This window comes from Rhinatrema bivittatum, chromosome 1, assembly GCF_901001135.1.
Source record: "Rhinatrema bivittatum chromosome 1, aRhiBiv1.1, whole genome shotgun sequence".
Classification (NCBI taxonomy): domain Eukaryota; kingdom Metazoa; phylum Chordata; class Amphibia; order Gymnophiona; family Rhinatrematidae; genus Rhinatrema; species Rhinatrema bivittatum.
The window spans coordinates 230792614-230809622 of NC_042615.1; the positions used below are offsets into that span (position 1 = coordinate 230792614).

At 46.7% G+C, this 17009-nt stretch overlaps 1 protein-coding gene across 1 annotated transcript in view; it reads right to left on the minus strand.

The window, feature by feature from the left end:
• TACC3 (transforming acidic coiled-coil containing protein 3) overlaps positions 1–17009 on the minus strand; it is a 177825-nt gene that overhangs the window by 118730 nt on the left and 42086 nt on the right. The window contains 1 exon segment of the mRNA XM_029592616.1: positions 1986–2993. Within this exon segment, the coding sequence (XP_029448476.1) occupies positions 1986–2993 (1008 nt within the window).

A 17009-nucleotide genomic window follows, 5' to 3' on the forward strand; every position in this document is an offset into this window, starting at 1 on the left:
GGGTTACATTTGCTATCCTCCAGTCTTCAGGTACAATGGATGATTTTAATGATAAGTTACAAATTTTTACTAATAGGTCTGAAATTTCATTTTTTAGTTCCTTCAGAACTCTGGGGTGTATACCATCCGGTCCAGGTGATATACTACTCTTCAGTTTGTCAATCAGGCATGAGCTCCATGACCATGAGGCAACAGCTTCACAGAAAAGAAGAGAGTGAAGAGAGACCTTGACATGTAGTTAGTGGCATGCTGGGCAAAAGTTTTCTATGCCGGGCTCCATCTGATGTCACCCATGTGTGAGGACTACGATCCTGCTTGTCCTTTGAGAATAGACTTGTCAGTGTTTCATAAAATATTTATATATAGTTTAAACCCTGAGCTATACTTTTGTTCCTGTTTTTAAGAGTTAATTTTATGAATTTGTGACCTGCTTTGAACTTTGTAGAAGTGGGATATACAACTTAAACAAAATTTTACTTCTGCAATCAGCAACAATGAAAGGGAGAGGACGAGGCTGAAGCTGGATCTGATAGGCAGCAAGAAACCAGTCAGCTCCCTGCTCCAGCCCTTTACCATCTTGTCCAACCCCTATCCCACACCTCCTGCCTAGTCTGCTGTCTAGAGGGGAAGGGCTGGCGTGAACATAGCTCCAGAAGCTATGATTTGGCATTCAGCTGACAGAAGGGAGGAGGGAATCACCCTGAGTTCTAGTCAGGACAGAGGTAATTTGTGATAAGGGAAAGGAGGAGGTGAGGAGAAAAGGGAGTAAATGCAGTTGATAAATATTTGATTTATATTCCGCCTTTCAGGCACTTAAAAGCTGATTTCACTCAGGTACTGTAGGTAAAACTGGGAAGCACTGCATGAAGTGCTAGTTGGGCGAGGGGTGTGAATGCTTAAGGAGAAGTGGTGCAAGAGGGGGTGAATGCTTCTGAGAGCAATAACATGAAAAGCAGTGAAAAGTTGCAGAAGCTGGGAGAGGAAGCAAATAACGCAAGGACAAGCTCATGCTGTGGGAAATGCTTCCCTTCCAATCTCCCTGAAGACAGCAATGCAGAATGAACTGACATTCCGTCAAGGTCCATTCTGTAGCCTGGTCTGCGACAGGTGTGAGAAGACCAAGGCTTAGATACAGGAAATCAAGGGAAGGAGCGAGACTCGGATAGGATGTTTTACCCGAACCATATGTGGGCATAGAGGAGGGCCTGAAAGCAAACTAGGAAAGTTAGAGGGGTGTTAGAAAGCTGGAAGGTGTGGGGGCAGTGTACGCAAAACATCAGCTGTGGCAACTGGGAGAAGAGTGAAAAAACAGTGATGAAGGGGTGAAAGGGTGAAAGGGAAAGGAGTGAGAGGTTGGATAATAGTTATAGGTGGTCAATGTGGAAGGGTGAGAGCTAGAAGATTACGGGGGGAGAGAGCCAGAAGGTGTGATGGAGCAGGGAAAGAATGAAAGCTAAAAGTGATAGAAGTGGAGGGGTGATTGGATGGGGAAAGATTTAAGAGGGGGTAGGCAAATGCCTGAGAAGTGGTAATGGTTGAGGATGTATACAAGAAAGCAAGAGGGCAAGAATGCACAAAAAAAGGGGTGGGGAAAGGCAGATACCAGTGGCAGTCAGAGGGTGAGGGGGTTGTGGGGAATGTTATGCTGGGGCTTCTGAAAGACATGGGAACACAGGGTGGAGGAAATTGAAAAACCAAGGGGGGGGGAATCAAGAGGTTAGTGGGAACAAGATGATATTGAGAGAGAGGGGCTAATGGGGACAGCTGAGGGATTGAAAAAGTGGTAGCAGGAATGAGAGCACTAGGAACAAGATGTGTCTGAGAAAAATAAAAAAAAGAGGGCATATATTGTTGGAAGGGGATACCCCCTCCTCCCCCACACCCCTTGTCTAAGAATATGAGGCTCTAATACTGTACATTCTATATTTTTGGCTCTTGGCACATAGAAACACAGAAGACCCCCAATCCAAATAATAGTTACTTACTGATTTAGAGGCTCCATATGTTTCAGACTCCCAGGTGCATCTGGTTTATCAAGTATCTCCAGAGTAGCTGAAAGAGACGTGTCTTGCAAGATGTTGTTACTATTCCCTTTTCCAATACAGATGTCTTCAGTGCTAGGTTTCTGAAGTTCAGGTGAACTAGACATTTTGGAATCTCCACAAGCAAATGGATTAAAATTAGGATCATCATATTGATCCCAATCAACAGTATAAGATGCCTTGGGGACAGGAACATCTCCCACTGATTTTTCTTCACCTTCATTCACAGACTTTTCAACTTTCTCTTTAACTACAGCTACCTTTTTAGAAAAAGCCTTTATTCCTGATCTCTTTCCTAGCTTCTTGGGAGATGGTTTTTTCATAGCAATAGGCCCATCAGTGAAGTCAAATTCCAACTTGACAGGTTCCTTTGGGGCTTCAGGGCCACTCACAGAGGGTTCTGTAACAGATACAGGAGAATTCTGCAATTTTGATCCCCCTGTTTTGAAAGGATCAATCAATTCGAGTTGGTCAGGGTCAAAGTTATAGGATGCTTTAGAAGAAGGTAGAGATTCAAGGCCTTTTATGGCATCTGTAGAAGGATCAATGTTCAAGATCTCATTACTATTACAGATGGACTTTGTAACCAATTCAGATGAGTCATTTATGGCTGGTTTGATTTCAGTACTCAAATTTATCTCCATGGAAGGATGGTCATTCTCTGCACTTTTTTTTAATGTAATATTCTCTGCTGGAGCAAGAGAGCGCACATCGTTTACTGGTAGGTTATTGTCCTCATTTCTTTCTGGGATATTCCTATTAGGGCTGAACAACAGTTTAGAAAGAGAATTATGTATTTTGTCAGAGGTCGCTGGTGGATTTAGGTTATCCAAATTGTCAAAGTCAATACTGTATGTTCCTGTGCTTTTCACAGACAGCTCGTCATCTGGAAAGGGAGCAGAATGTCTGGTGTCATGCTCTTGATCTTTTCCCACAATTAAATCTGAGCATCTGTTTTTAGGAGAAAAAAACAGAACATTTCAATGTATAAAACTGATGCTACAGAAATTTTGTATTTTTTTTTTAAGTTAGAAAAGTACTGTTTAAAAGTTTCATAATGATTGTTACCAAGACAATAGTACTGTCTAGATTTTTGTTCAGTAGAGAAATTTATTTTAAGATATTATGTAAAGAAAGTAGATTCTTCATAAACTACAGGATGAATAGCAAAATTGCTTACCTTGTAATAGGTGTTATCCCAGGACAGCAGGATGTAGTCCTCACATATGGGTGACATCAGTAATGGAGCCCTATGTACGGAAAACTTCTGTAAAAGTTTCTAAGAAACTTTTGACTGGCACCAGAGTGCCTACTGAGCATGCCCAGCATGTCATGATATTCCCTGCCACAGGGGTCTCCCTTCAGTCTTGTTTTGTAGCAATTAGCTTTAGCCAAAAATAAAATAATAAAACGTATCGGACCCAACTCTACGGAGTGGCGGGTGGGTTTCGTGAGGACTACATCCTCCTGTCCTGGGATAACACCTATTACAAGGTAAGCAATTTTGCTTTATCCCAGGACAAGCAGGATGCTAGTCCTCACATATGGGTGATTAGCAAGCTAGAGCAGAGCTTTCCAAACTTTTCATGTTGGTGACACACTTTTTAGACAAACACAATTTCACGACACAGTAATTCAGTCTATTAGCAAACCAGAGGTTAAAGGTTAAACGAATGAAATGTATTTTGACAATTTGTGTTTCCTTAAATATATACATAAAATGTTTCACGACAACTTCTCATGAAAACCTTTCATTTATATTAAAAATATATAATATTCCAAGATTAATGTTGTTATAATTTGAGTAACAAGAGTAACAATAATAAAACAAATTGTCTGTCGCCCCCACCCTCATGTAACTCTTCTTTTTGATTGTTGCCACTTAAGTGCTTCACTCCCTTCAGGGTTCAAACCTGTCGTGGTGCACAACACCTTTCATAATCACCAGACACTGTTGCTTGCAGTCAGTACTCCTCATGGCCAGGCCTCATCAGCAGCAGCAGCCAATGACAGGGACACCTGGGCTCAAGTCCCACCTACCAAGCCCAAAAAAAAAAAACCACGATTGACCGCAAAAATTGCCCAATAATAAGCAACTCACAAACTGAAAAAAAAAAAAAAAGTGAATCGCTGGAGGGGAGCGGCTATGTGGACCGGGCTTGTGCGACACACCTGCACACTGCAGGCGACACACTAACGTGTCGCGACACACAGTTTGGAAAGCTCTGAGCTAGAGGCTGAGTCATTTTGTAGTGAAGCAACAGTGAAGTATTGTTGATGAAATGAGTCAGCCGAAGATCACAGCAGGTTGGATGTAGAAGGAGTTGGGATTAAACTGGAAACAAGTTCTTTAAGACGGATTGTCCATATGCTGAATCTTGTCTTCCTTCTTTGTCTAAACAGTAGTAAGCTGTAAAAGTGTGAAGAGAACTCCATGTTGCTGCTTTACAAATGTCCAGAATAGGTACAGAGCGAAGGTGTGCTACTGAAGTTGACATTGCTCTGACTGAGTGTGCTTTTACTCGCCCTTGAAGAGTAAGGCCTGCTTTTTCATAACAAAATTGTATGCAATCTGCTAGCCAGTTTGACAGAGTATGCTTACCCACTGCTTTACCTGGTTTGTTTGGATCATAGGATACAAACAGCTGACTGGATTTCCTTTGGGCTGTTGTGCGGTTTAAATAGAAGGATAACGCACGCTTACAGTCCAAAGTGTGTAAGGCTCTTTCACCCTGATGGGAATGAGGCCTAGGAAAGAATGTTGGTAAAACTATGGATTAGTTCAAGTGAAATTCCGTGACAAACTTAGGAAGGAATTTTGGATGTGTACGGAGTACTACTCTGTCATGTAGGAACTTTGTAAAAGGTTCATATGTGACTAGCGCTTGTAGTTCGCTGACCCTCCTAGCTGATGTGATGGCTATGAGAAATACCGTTTTCCAAGTAACGTATTTAAGGTCACAGGTATTTATGGGTTCAAATGGAGAACGCATAAGCCTGGTTAAGACTACGTTCAGGTCCCATTGAATGCTTGGGGAATGAACTGGAGGTTTATGTGAGTTAGGCCTCTCATGAATTTACTGACGAGAGGCTGTGTGGAGATAGGTGGGTCTCCCAGCTTGTTATGGTAAGCTGAGATTGCACTTAAGTGTACCCTTACAGATGATGTCTTAAGACCAGAGTCTGAGAGATGGTAAAGGTAATCTAGTAGTGAGGTAGTGGGGCAACTGAAAGGGTCTAAATCTTTCTGAGTGCACCACAAAGTAAACCATTTCCATTTGTAGGAATAATTCTTCCTAGTGGAAGGTTTACGTGCAGCTATCAGCACTTGAGTTATAGTGGTTGGAAGGTTGAGTGGTTGTAAGATCAAGCTTTCAACATCCATGCTGTCAGGGATAGGGATTGAAGGTTGGGATGGCGCAGCTGACCCTGTTCCTGAGTTATGAGATTGGGAGCTACTCCCAGGCGAATTGGATCCCTGACAGAGATCTAGCAGTGTGGGGAACCATACTTGTCGAGGCCAATATGGGGCTATGAGTATCATGGACCCCTTGTCCTGTTGAAGTTTCACTAGAGTTTTGGTTATGAGCGGTATCGGTGGATACGCATTTAACAGGCCTGAGTTCCAATGGCGAGCAAAGGCGTCCTTTGGTAGGCTGTTCTGCTGCCAGAGGAGAGAGTAGTAATTGTTCACTTTGTAGTTCAGATGGGATGCAAAGAGATCTATTGTTGGTTGACCCCAGCGTTGAAATATCTTGGTTGCTAGCGTTGGGTCTAGAGACCACTCGTGTGGTTGGAAATAACGGCTGAGGCGATCCGCTACTGTGTTGTGGATGCCTGCTAGGTAGGTGGCCCGTAGTAGAATTGAGTGTGCTAGGGCCCAGTCCCAAATTTGAGCTGCTTCCTGACAAAGGAGGTACAAGCCTGTACCTCCCTGTTTGTTGATGTACCACATGGCTACTGTGTTGTCCGTTTGGATCAGTACAGTCTTGTGTGAAAGGCAGTCCTTGAACGCATGCAGAGCATAGCTTGAAGCTCCAGAAAGTTTATTTGAAAGGAGGCTTCTTGCTTTGTCCACGTGCCTTGCGTCTTTAGATGAGCAATGTGTGCTCCCCATCCCAAGGTGGACGCATCTGTAGTTAAAGTCACTTGTGGAACTGGTTGCTGGAAAGGTAGGCCTTTTAGCAAGTTGATCGTTGATGTCCACCAGAGAAGGGAAGATCTCAGATCTTGTGTTATCTGAATGGGAGTGGACAGTGGTTGAATGGCTTGAATCCATTGAAGTAGTCGCATGGTCAGTCTGGCCATGGGAGTGACATGAACTGTTGAGGCCATGTGTCCGAGTAGGGTGAGGCACTGATGAGCTGTAACTCGAGACTGATTACGAATAGAGTGCGCTAGGAAAACAAGCGCTTGAGCACGGTCTCTTGGGAGAAAAGCTTTTGCTGTGATGGTGTTGAGATCTGCACCTATGAACTGTAACTGGTGAGATGGTGTGAGATGGGATTTCTCGTAATTGATGAGAAACCCTAAGGAGTGAAGCAACTTTATTGTGAGCTTGAAAGAAGCGAGAGCTCCGCTTTGTGTTTGACTCCTGATGAGCCAGTCGTCCAAGTAAGGAAACACATGCACTCTTTGTTTGTGAAGATGTGCCACCGCTACTGCAAGACACTTTGTGAATACTCGAGGTGCTGAGGCTAGGCCGAATGGTAGCACTCTGTATTGGAAGTGTTGACCTTCCACCAGAAATCGCAGGTACTGTCGATGAAGAGGAAAGATGGGAATGTGAGCGTAAGCGTCTTGAAGATCCAGAGAGCAGAGCCAATCCCCTTTTTGAAGAAGAGGTAGCATGGTGCCTAAGGATACCATCCTGAATTTCTCTTTCTTTAGAAATTTGTTGAGATTTCTGAGGTCCAGGATAGGACGTAGGCCCCCGGTTTTCTTTGGAATGAGGAAATATCGGGAGTAGAATCCTCTGCCCCACTGAGGCCTGGGAACTTTTTCTATGGCCCTGGCATTCAGAAGGGTGGATAATTCTGCTTGTAGAATTGTGGAATGATGAGACACTGTCCAAGATGAAAGAGGCGGATTTTCGTTTGGTACAGTGAGGAAATCCAAGCGGTACCCTTGAGCTGTAATTGAGAGTACCCATTGGTCTGTTGTGATGGAGGTCCAAGTTTGATAGTAATAAGATATTCGACCTCCGACCGGTAAGTGTGGAAAGAGATTTTGAGAGGGGCTGCTGCTCTCTGGCTGCTTTTCAAAAGCCTGATGTTGATGCAGCAGGCGCAGGCTGCTGGGGCCTAGCAGGTCTCTGTCGAGGCTGTGACCGTTGTGTAGGCCGTTGTTGTCTGCGCCTGGTAGCAGGAGGATAGTATCGTCGAGGGCGATAGTATGGCTTCCTGGTTTCCCTTCTAGGAGGCCTCCTAGAAGGTTGATGTGTCTCTTGAGGAAGCCGAGATAGTTGTTTCAGGATTTCCGTGTGGTCCTTTATGGTTGCCACTGCCTCTGACTTTATCACCAAAAAGTTTTCCCCTAAGCAAGGTAGGTCTGCCAACCTTTCTTGTACCTCTGGTCTGAGTTCAGATGATTTCAACCAGGCCCATCTTCTAGCTGTGATTCCTGATGCTGATAATCGGGAGGCTGTTTCAAAGGAATCATAAGTGGCCCTCACCTCGTGCTTGCCCGCTTCTAGGCCTTTATGCACGAGTCGTAGAAAACCGTCCTGCAACTGATCCGGTAATTGTTGTGAAAGTGTTTCAACTTGTTTCCACAAGTCACGCTGGTACTGGTTCATGAATAGTTGGTAAGAATTTATTCGTGAAACCAGCATTGCTCCTTGGAAGATTTTCCTTCCTAAATTGTCCAGGAACCGATTATCTTTTCCGGGAGGTGTGGAGGCATGCTGTTTTAGCCTTTTAGCCTTTTTCTGGGCTGACTCGACCACTACAGATTGATGTGGTAATTGAGTTTTTTGAAACCCTGGAATGGGTTGAACCAGATAAGTGGCATCAGCACGTTTATTGACTGCTGCCACAGAACCAGGGTGTTCCCACATCCTGTACATTAACTCTTGCAAGACCTCATGCACTGGAATGGCAAGTATTTCCTTAGGAGGATCTACAAACTGAAGGACCTCCAAGGTCTTTTGTCTGGTGTCTATCTCAGAGAAGAGAGAATGGAATTGTTTCAGACATCTCTTTTATGAAATTAGAGAAGGAAAGATCCTCCGGTGGTGATTTCCTCCTGTCCTCTGGTGGTGAAGGTTCAGAGAGGATATCTTCTTTAGATGATAGATCTGAGTCAGTAGCGGTATCCAGATGATGTCCTGTTGGCCTAGAAGGCTTGAAGGGAATCTCAGAGACTGGTGTATGTGGTCTGATGGGTGGTATGACACCTGATGGACCAGGTATTGGGTTCCTGTTGTGGATCAGACTCGAAATCCTGAGGTGAAGTTGAGAAGACTTGGATTAGGGAATCCAATTTGTCCATTAAAGGTTGGAATATGGAGGATTCCTGACCTGGCATCGATGGTGGCATCGGGGCCGGTGGCCGAATTGGAACCGATGGCATTTGCGGTACATATGCTGGAATCTGCGGCATCGGCATCGACGGTTGCGGTATGCAGGGCACCGGTGTTGGAACCGACTGCATCGATGGTAGCGGTGATTTCACTGGAATCGGCATGGAGGGAACCGGTGTTGGAATCGGTGATATTCTCGGGACCGGTGTCGAGGGTAGGACTGGCGTAGATGGTCGTGGCATCGCTTCGATGAAAGCATCCCTGACCGCTTGACGTATATAAACATCAAGTTCCGCCCGCATGGATGGTGATAACAGAGCACCCATGGGGGGAGGCGGTGGCGGCGATGCCGGTCCCTCCTCAGAGCCCTGAGGAGGCACGGTTCCCTGCGCCGGAATAGACGGGGATCGCCCTGTCGATGGCTCAGAAGCCTTACCCTGGAGCCGAGGTTTCTTAATTGGTGTACCGTCTTCCGTCGATGGCTCGCCGGGTATGGAGGCAGCGGATGCCGATGCTTATCTTTTTCGCGGGCTTTTTCGCTGCCTGATGTCGATGCTCTGGACGATAGCGAGGGGGAGGAAAGTGGAGCGTCCGACTCACCTGGCGGTTGTTTTTTTAAAAACGACTTTTCGAATCGACCCAGCCGGAGACGATTGAGTTGAGGTGGATGGAGCCGAAATAAGTTGTATTTTGAACAACTGCTCCATTTTGTCCAGTCGCAGACGTCGGCCCTTCGAGGTCATCGTAGCACATAAGGGACAAGCCTTAACATCATGCCCTTCACCGAGACAAAGGACACAGTCCTGGTGAGGGTCTGTGATGGACATGTTCCTGGTGCATTTCGGAAATTTTTTGAAGCCTGAGGCCATTTTCGGGCCGGACAGCCGACGATGGCCAATGACTCAGGACAAAAAATTTGAAAAAAAAAGGTGGAACGGAACCGCGAAAATGGTAAAAACTTACCGCGATGGAATAACTAAGGGAGACCCTTGCGGTTTTAAGTTTTTTAAAGTTTTCCGTGAGGAAATGTTGTGGAGAATTCCACAGGACTCCTAACAACTGCGAGGCTAACTGCTTCGTGGAAAAAAGAAGACTGAAGGGAGACCCCTGTGGCAGGGAATATCATGACATGCTGGGCATGCTCAGTAGGCACTCTGGTGCCAGTCAAAAGTTTCTTAGAAACTTTTACAGAAGTTTTCCGTACATAGGGCTCCATTACTGATGTCACCCATATGTGAGGACTAGCATCCTGCTTGTCCTGGGATAAGTCACTTTACCCTCCATTGTCTCAGGTACAAAATTAGATTGTAAGCCCACTGGGGGGATAGAAAAATTACCTACAGTACCTGAATGTAATTTGCTTTGAAGTGCCAAAAAGCAGAATTTAAAAAAAAATATCTAAACAAGTACTTTAACCTTCATGTGTCAAGATTTTTCAGTTTTCACTTTCCATAGCTTTCTTCTTCTAGTTCTCTTCATTGACACTAGTGTGTTTTTCCCCTCCTAAATGGGTTTTTCCTTGCCTGACACCACCCTATTCGTCCAAACTGTTCTTCCCTCACTATCCCTATTTGATCATCTAATTTTTCTTCTGTTCCATCCCATCCCTGTTGCCCCAATTCTATCCTCTACTTTCTCATGCAGTCTTACCATCCAATCTCATTCCTTCCACATTCCCGCCCCCCTTCTCTTGACCCTCCTTTTCCTTCTCCCTCTCCAGGATGTTCTATTCTATATTTACCTTCCCCTCTCCCCAGCAGGCCAATCTTGTCCTTTACTTTACTCCCCCACCCAGGCAAATGAGATTATAGTACAGAGAATTTAGATTCGTTAAAAGCTGGGAAACTGTGGGGAAGGCACTTTTTTTCCCCAACCTCATCACATCCAAGGCATACCTAACATTAACTAGAATATATGGCATACTAATCTACACAAAGCAGCAATGTGGACAGATAACTAGAACAAGGAAAGTAAGGAAAGCCCCAACCAATCTCTTCTGAATTTTCAAAGGGAGAGAGAGGGCAAAGGTGTACATGACCTCATCACAATGCAAGAGAAGGAAGAGGTCAGTGTGGTGCGGGCAGCCAATTTAATTATCGTGGCTGCCACAGCTCCTTCACTGCTGCCACTCCCAAAGTCAGTCACATCCAATGCTCTAAGCTGCACAGCGCAGGAAGACTGGTAGGGCCGCGGTGGAGCTCATCTCAACATGGCCCGAAGAGACCAGGTGGCTGGCAGGGCTGCAGAATAGTTCATCCCACCACAGCCCAAAGAGATCAGGAGGATGGCACATCCGCAGAGGAGCTCATTGCACAGTGGCCTGAAGTTATCAGGCCAGTAGGGCTGTGGTGGAGCTCATCCTACTGTGGAAAGAAGAGAAGAGGTCATGTGCACCTGTGTAAGAGTCTGTGCATGTCTATCTGTGAATATCTTATGTGCATGTATGTATGAGAGAGCGTGCCTCTGTACATGTGCATGAGTGTATGTGTATCTGAGTAAGAACCTGTGAGAGCTTGTGTCACATATAGGCTCTGACAGGCATGCACAATGGACTAGATTTTAAAAGCCCTGCGCGCGCCGGTGCACCTATTTTGCATAGGCCGCCAGCGCGCGCAAAGCCCCGGGAAGCGCGTAAGTCCCGGGGCTTCGTAAAAGGGGGCGGGCCGGGAGGGCAGCCCCAAGTCCCCGGCACTGCGGCCTGTGTCGGGGAATGCAGAGGCGGCACGCGCAAGTTACGCCTGCTTGGCGTAACTTGAACAACAAAGGTGGGGGGGGGGGGGGGGGGGAGATAGGTGGGGGGACGTGGAAGGAAAGTTCCCTCCGAGGCCGCTTCGATTTCAGAGCGGCCTCGGAGGGAACGGAGGCAGGCTGCGCGGCTCGGCGCACACAGGCTGCCGATTTTGCGCAGCCTTGTGCGTGCCGACGCCAGATTTTATAAGATACGCAAGGCTACGCGTGTATCTTATAAAATCCGGTGTACTTTTTAAAGATCTACCTCAATGTGTGTGGAGGGAGAAAGTGCCTGTTTATATCAGAGATGGGAAGCATGCATGAAAGCAGAGATATATGAGAGGGAATATTTGAAAATTGAGAAATCACTACTTACCTGATAATTACCTCACTTTAGTACAGACAGGTGGATCCAGAACAAGTGGGTTATGCACCTCTACCAGCAGATGGATACGGAGCAAAGCTGCATCATAGTATATATGCTCCTGCAGTGACATCAGTATTCTCTGCAAAAGCCAACTGTGGACAAACTTACAAAACTTGATTAACAGAAAACCATTCTGGCACTAAGACAACAGGAAAACACTGAGCTTAGAAAAGATATTAACACTAGTCTAGGGACTGAATTAACACTTCCCAGGAAGCATAATAGCACAACCCACCAGCAGCCAAGGAAATTCTAAGTAGTAATTTCTCATTTCTTAGTGTTTAGACAGGTGGATCCAGAACAAGTGGGATGTGCCAAAGCTACTTCTGAACAGGATGGGAGGCTGCCCACGGTCCAGTCAAAACCACATACTCGAAGGCTGTAACCTCCCAGGCCTGCACATCCAGACAATAATACCTGGAAAAGGTGTGTAAGGACCACCATATCTCAGGTCGGCAAATGTTGATAGGAGATAAACAGTTTCCTTTCCAATGGAAAAGGTTTGATGTTTATGCAACATTAAAACCTTTCAGATTATCTGAAGTTCTGTATCATATCTCCCCCTGCACCTCCTCTCCTCCAGAGTATACATATTAAAATCCTTCAACCTTTTCTGAAAGATATTTCCAAACAGTCCCCGCATAATTTTAGTTGCCTCTTTGTACCACTTCTATCCTGGTCTTCATCCTTTTTGAGATATGGTCTCCAGGACTGAACACAGTACTCTAGCTGAAGCCTCATGGCAGGAAAGAGGTATTATGGCCTTTTCCCCCCGCTGGTTACTCTTCACTACATAGCCTAGCATCCCTCTAGCTTTTACTGCTGCCCTGTCACATTGCTTCTTTGCTTTCATATCTCCAGTCACTATCAACCCATTCATAGTCCATGCACATTAGTATTCCACCCTCCAATTGCATATGGCTCTTTTGGATTATGGCATCCCAAATGTATGATACTGCACTTCTTGACACTGAATACCAGCCACCAAACTTTCAACCACTTTTCAAGCTCTCTTAAGTCACTCCATTCTCTCCACTCCTTCAGGTGTCAGTTCTGCTGCAGATTTTATTTTAAAAAATAAATAAATAAAACACGCTTTTAACCCCTCCGCAAAGTCACTCAAAGATATTGAGCAGAACCGGCCCCAAAACTGATCCTTGAGGCACTCCACTTAGCACTCCTCTCTGCAGTAGGTTCCATTTACTATTCCATGCTATTCGGAGCTCAGTGACTCAACTGCCTGAGAGAGGTCAGGGAGAGCTGCTATCACGGGCTTACGAGGATCCGGGGGGGCTGAGCGTGATTTCCCCCAGCGAGACAAGCGCTCCACCGCTTGTTCCAGCAGCGGGGGTTTCACCTCCCGTTTCAAGCTCCTTCACAGGTGCGTAAGATGTTATCAGACGCTGAGTCGTTAGCTCTGGGTCCGAAGGAAAGACAGGGAGCTTTTCCTTCCTTTTTGCAGGCATTGTTACCAAAAATCTTATTGCAGAAACAGGAACTCAGCGTTCACACAGCCTGTCACGCCGCCATCTTGCCCTCGGCCAGGCAGGTTTAATACATATAGAAAAACAGAGCTACAAAGGAAAATTGGTACTTACCTGCTAATTTTTGTTTCTATAATACCACAAACCAGTCCAGACAAATGGGTTTTATTCATCCCTACCAGCAGATGGAGGTAGAGAACAAAACTTTGGGAACTGCCACATATACGAGAGTGCCACCTGCAGTCCCTCAATATTACTAGATACCCAAGCCAAGAAACCAAACTTTATCAAAGAGCGAAAAAGGTTCCAAATGGGATACCCCTGACCAACTGGAACCACCAATGAAAAAAAAAATTAAATTGAAAAAGAAAACACACACAACTTAGCCAACAAATGGCCATTCTGCTTTGCAAAGAAATACAGCAGTCTCTCGGCACAGATCCTCAGGGCAGGCCTCTGGACTGATCTGTGGTATTACAGGAACGAAAATTAGCAGGTAAGTACCAAATTTTCCTTTCCTGAACATACCCAGATCAGTCCTCCTACACTGGGCGGGAACCCGAAAGACCCGCTTGAAGAACACTCTATCCAAACGGGAATTCCTCCGGAGCCCGCACATCCAAACTGTAATGCTTGGTGAAAGTGTGTAATGAGGACCACACCGTGGCCCTACAAATCTCCTGAGGAGACACTAGCTGACCCTCAGCCCAAGAATCCACCTAAGCTCTAGTCTAATGTGCCCTCAATCCCACCAGAACTGCTCTCCTCCCCAAACAAAACAAATAAATGATCAGAACAACGGAAAGCATTAGTGACCTTAAGTACCGCAACAACCAAGTGTCGCACATCCAACAAATGGAGCTCTCGACCTATCAAGGGATCCTGAGCCCAATCCGGAAAGCCAGGCAATTCCACAGTCTGATTCACATGAAAAGCCGAAACCACCTGGAGGAGAAAAGAAGGCACCATCCGCAAGGACATCTTGTCAGAAAATCTGAAGAAAAAGTATCACAACAAGACAGCGCTTGCAACTTCGAAATCCGCCCAGCCGAACAGATAGCCACCAAAAAGACCATCTTCAGGGTAAGTGTCTTCACCAACGTGCAATCCAAAGGCTCAAAAGGCTCCTCGCAAAGGACTTTCAACACCAGGTTGAGGTTCCACTCCGGACAAATGCTACACAAAGGCGGACTGAGGTGTTTGACTCCCTTTAGAACACGCACCACATCCAGATGGGAAGCCAATGCTTTCCCCTGTACCTTCCCTCTGAGACAACCTAAGGCTGTAACCTGGAACCGAAGGGAACTATGGGCCAACCCCTTAGATAATCCCTCCTGCAAAAAGGTCAAAATATGGGAAACGGAAACCTGAAGAGGGTCCAATCCCGGTTGCCCACACCAGGTCTCGAACGCTCTCCAGACCCTGGAATAAGCCAAAAAAGGTAGAAGGACGCCACGCTTGTAAAACAGTAGCAATCACTGAATCAGAATATCCTTTCACACACAATCGCCTCCTCTCAAAGCCAGGCCGTGAGACAGAAGTGATCCTTCCGATCCAAATATATGGGACCCTGACACAGCAGGTTCGGTAAATGTGACAGATGCAGAGGCCCGTCCGACAGCCGAAGCAGATCTGCAAACCAAGGATGGAGAGGCCACTCCGATGCCACCACTAGAACCGATCCCAGATGACATTCTATCCATCTGAGAACCCTTGCTATGAGCGGCCATGGAGGGAAGACATACAGGAGAAGACCGGTCGGCTGACACACCAGGGCATCTAGCCTTACCACCCCTGACTCCCTCCGACAGCTGAAGAACCTGAGTCTTGGCATTGAGGCTGATTGCCATAAGATCGAATTGAGGAGTCCCTCACCATTCGCAAAGGAGATTCCAGGCCCCCAGAAAAAGTTCCCACTCTCCCAGATCCAGCTGTTGTTGACTGAGTTAATCCGCCTTAAACGTTGTCGAATCCTGCCATGTGCAAGGCGGTGATCCCCTTGAGCTGGCATTCCGCCCACGCAAACAGCTGAGCTTCCTGCGCCATCGCAGGGCTCTTGGTACCCCCCCCCCCCCTCCTTGGCAGTTGATGTAAGCCACCGTGGTCGAGTTGCCCAAGAAAACTCAGACCATCGGACCATGGACCAAGGGCAGAAACTGCACCAAGCTCTGTGAACCGCCCTAGTCTCCAGTCGATTGATGGACCACGCTTGTTCTGTTGACGACCAGAGACCCTGCGCAGATTTACCCAAACAAACCGCCCCCCGCCCCGAAGGCTGGCATCCGTGGTGACCACCACCCTATCCAGGACTTCGAGGAGCATCTCCTTCTCCAGATTGCTGCACGACCTCCACCAGCCCAGACTGGACCTGGCTGATGCCGTCAGAGACAGGGGCAGAAAGTACTGCTTCGACTGAGGATTCCACCGGGACAGCAACGCTCTCTGTAGAGGCCTCTGGAACTAGTGCCTTGGGCGTTTACGACCCTAAGTGGACACCATCAAGCCCAGGACCTGTAAATAATCCCAGACCATTGGCAGACGAAGCAGGCAAGCTATCTGCTCCTGAATCTTGTTCGTCCTTTCGTCTGTGAAAAACTCTGCCCCGCTGGGTGTCGAAATGGGCTCCCAAGTACTCGAGGGAACGAGAGGGTGTCAGATGACTTCTGCACATTGATGATCCAGCCCAGGGACTCTAGGAGAGACTTCACTCGGTCCACCAACCGCGCACAATGTCAGGGATTTTGCCTGGATCAGCCAGTCATCCAAATAAGGATGCACCTAGAATCCCTCCTGCCGCAGAGCTGCCACCGCCACCACTTTCGTAAAGGTGCATGGAGTGGTAGCCAGACCAAAGGGAAATGCCTGAAATTGGTAGTGCTGACCCAGCACCATGAATCTGAGGAACCTCTGATGGTCCCGATGAATGGGGATATGAAAATAAGCCTCGGTGAGATCCAAGGACGCCAAAAAAAAAACTTTTCCTCACTGCCGCAATTACGGTCCTCAACGTCTCCATCCGAAACCGTGGCACCTTCAAACGCTGGTTGATCTTTTCATATCCAGGATAGGACAGAAGGTGCCCTCCATTCTTTGGCACCACAAAACAGACAGAATAATTTCCTCGTCCTTGCTTGGACACTGGTACCGGGCCACAGCCTCCAGGCATAACAAATTAAGTATTTCCAGAATCACTGCCTGCTTGCTTCGGGAAAGACAACGCAACTCCAGAAAGAATGTTCTAGTCCTCTCAGACAGTCCTAAGGCATAACCTTCTCTCACCAGGGTCAACACCCACTGGTCGGATGTTATTTTGGTCCACTCCTCGAAGAAACGGGCCAACCTGCCCCCGATCACCAGAAACAAAGAGTGGACCGGCCGGATCTCATTGGGAGGACTTACTGCCACCCACTCCCTGGGTGGAACCGCCTCTAGATGTCCTACCAGTCCCACAAAAGGACTGCTGTCTATGCACAGCCTGCCTCGGAGCTGATGTCCCTGAAGATCTTGCTAGCCTAAAATGCTGGGAATCCCAAAACAGAGGACGCGCCAAGAAAGATTTCCGAACAGACTTTTAATCCTCTGGCAGTCTATTCCCTTTCGTCTCCCCCAGAGACTTCAGACAATCCAAATCCTCAAACAATAGTTTTCCCTGAAAAGGCAAATTGCAGAGCTGAGATTTTGATGACCGATAAGCAAACTAATTTCGTAGCCACAAATGACGCCTGGCCAGGCGTCATTTGTGGCTATGAAATTAGTCATTCAAGGCATCCGCTCTATATGCCATTCCTGCTTCCAGGCGAGCT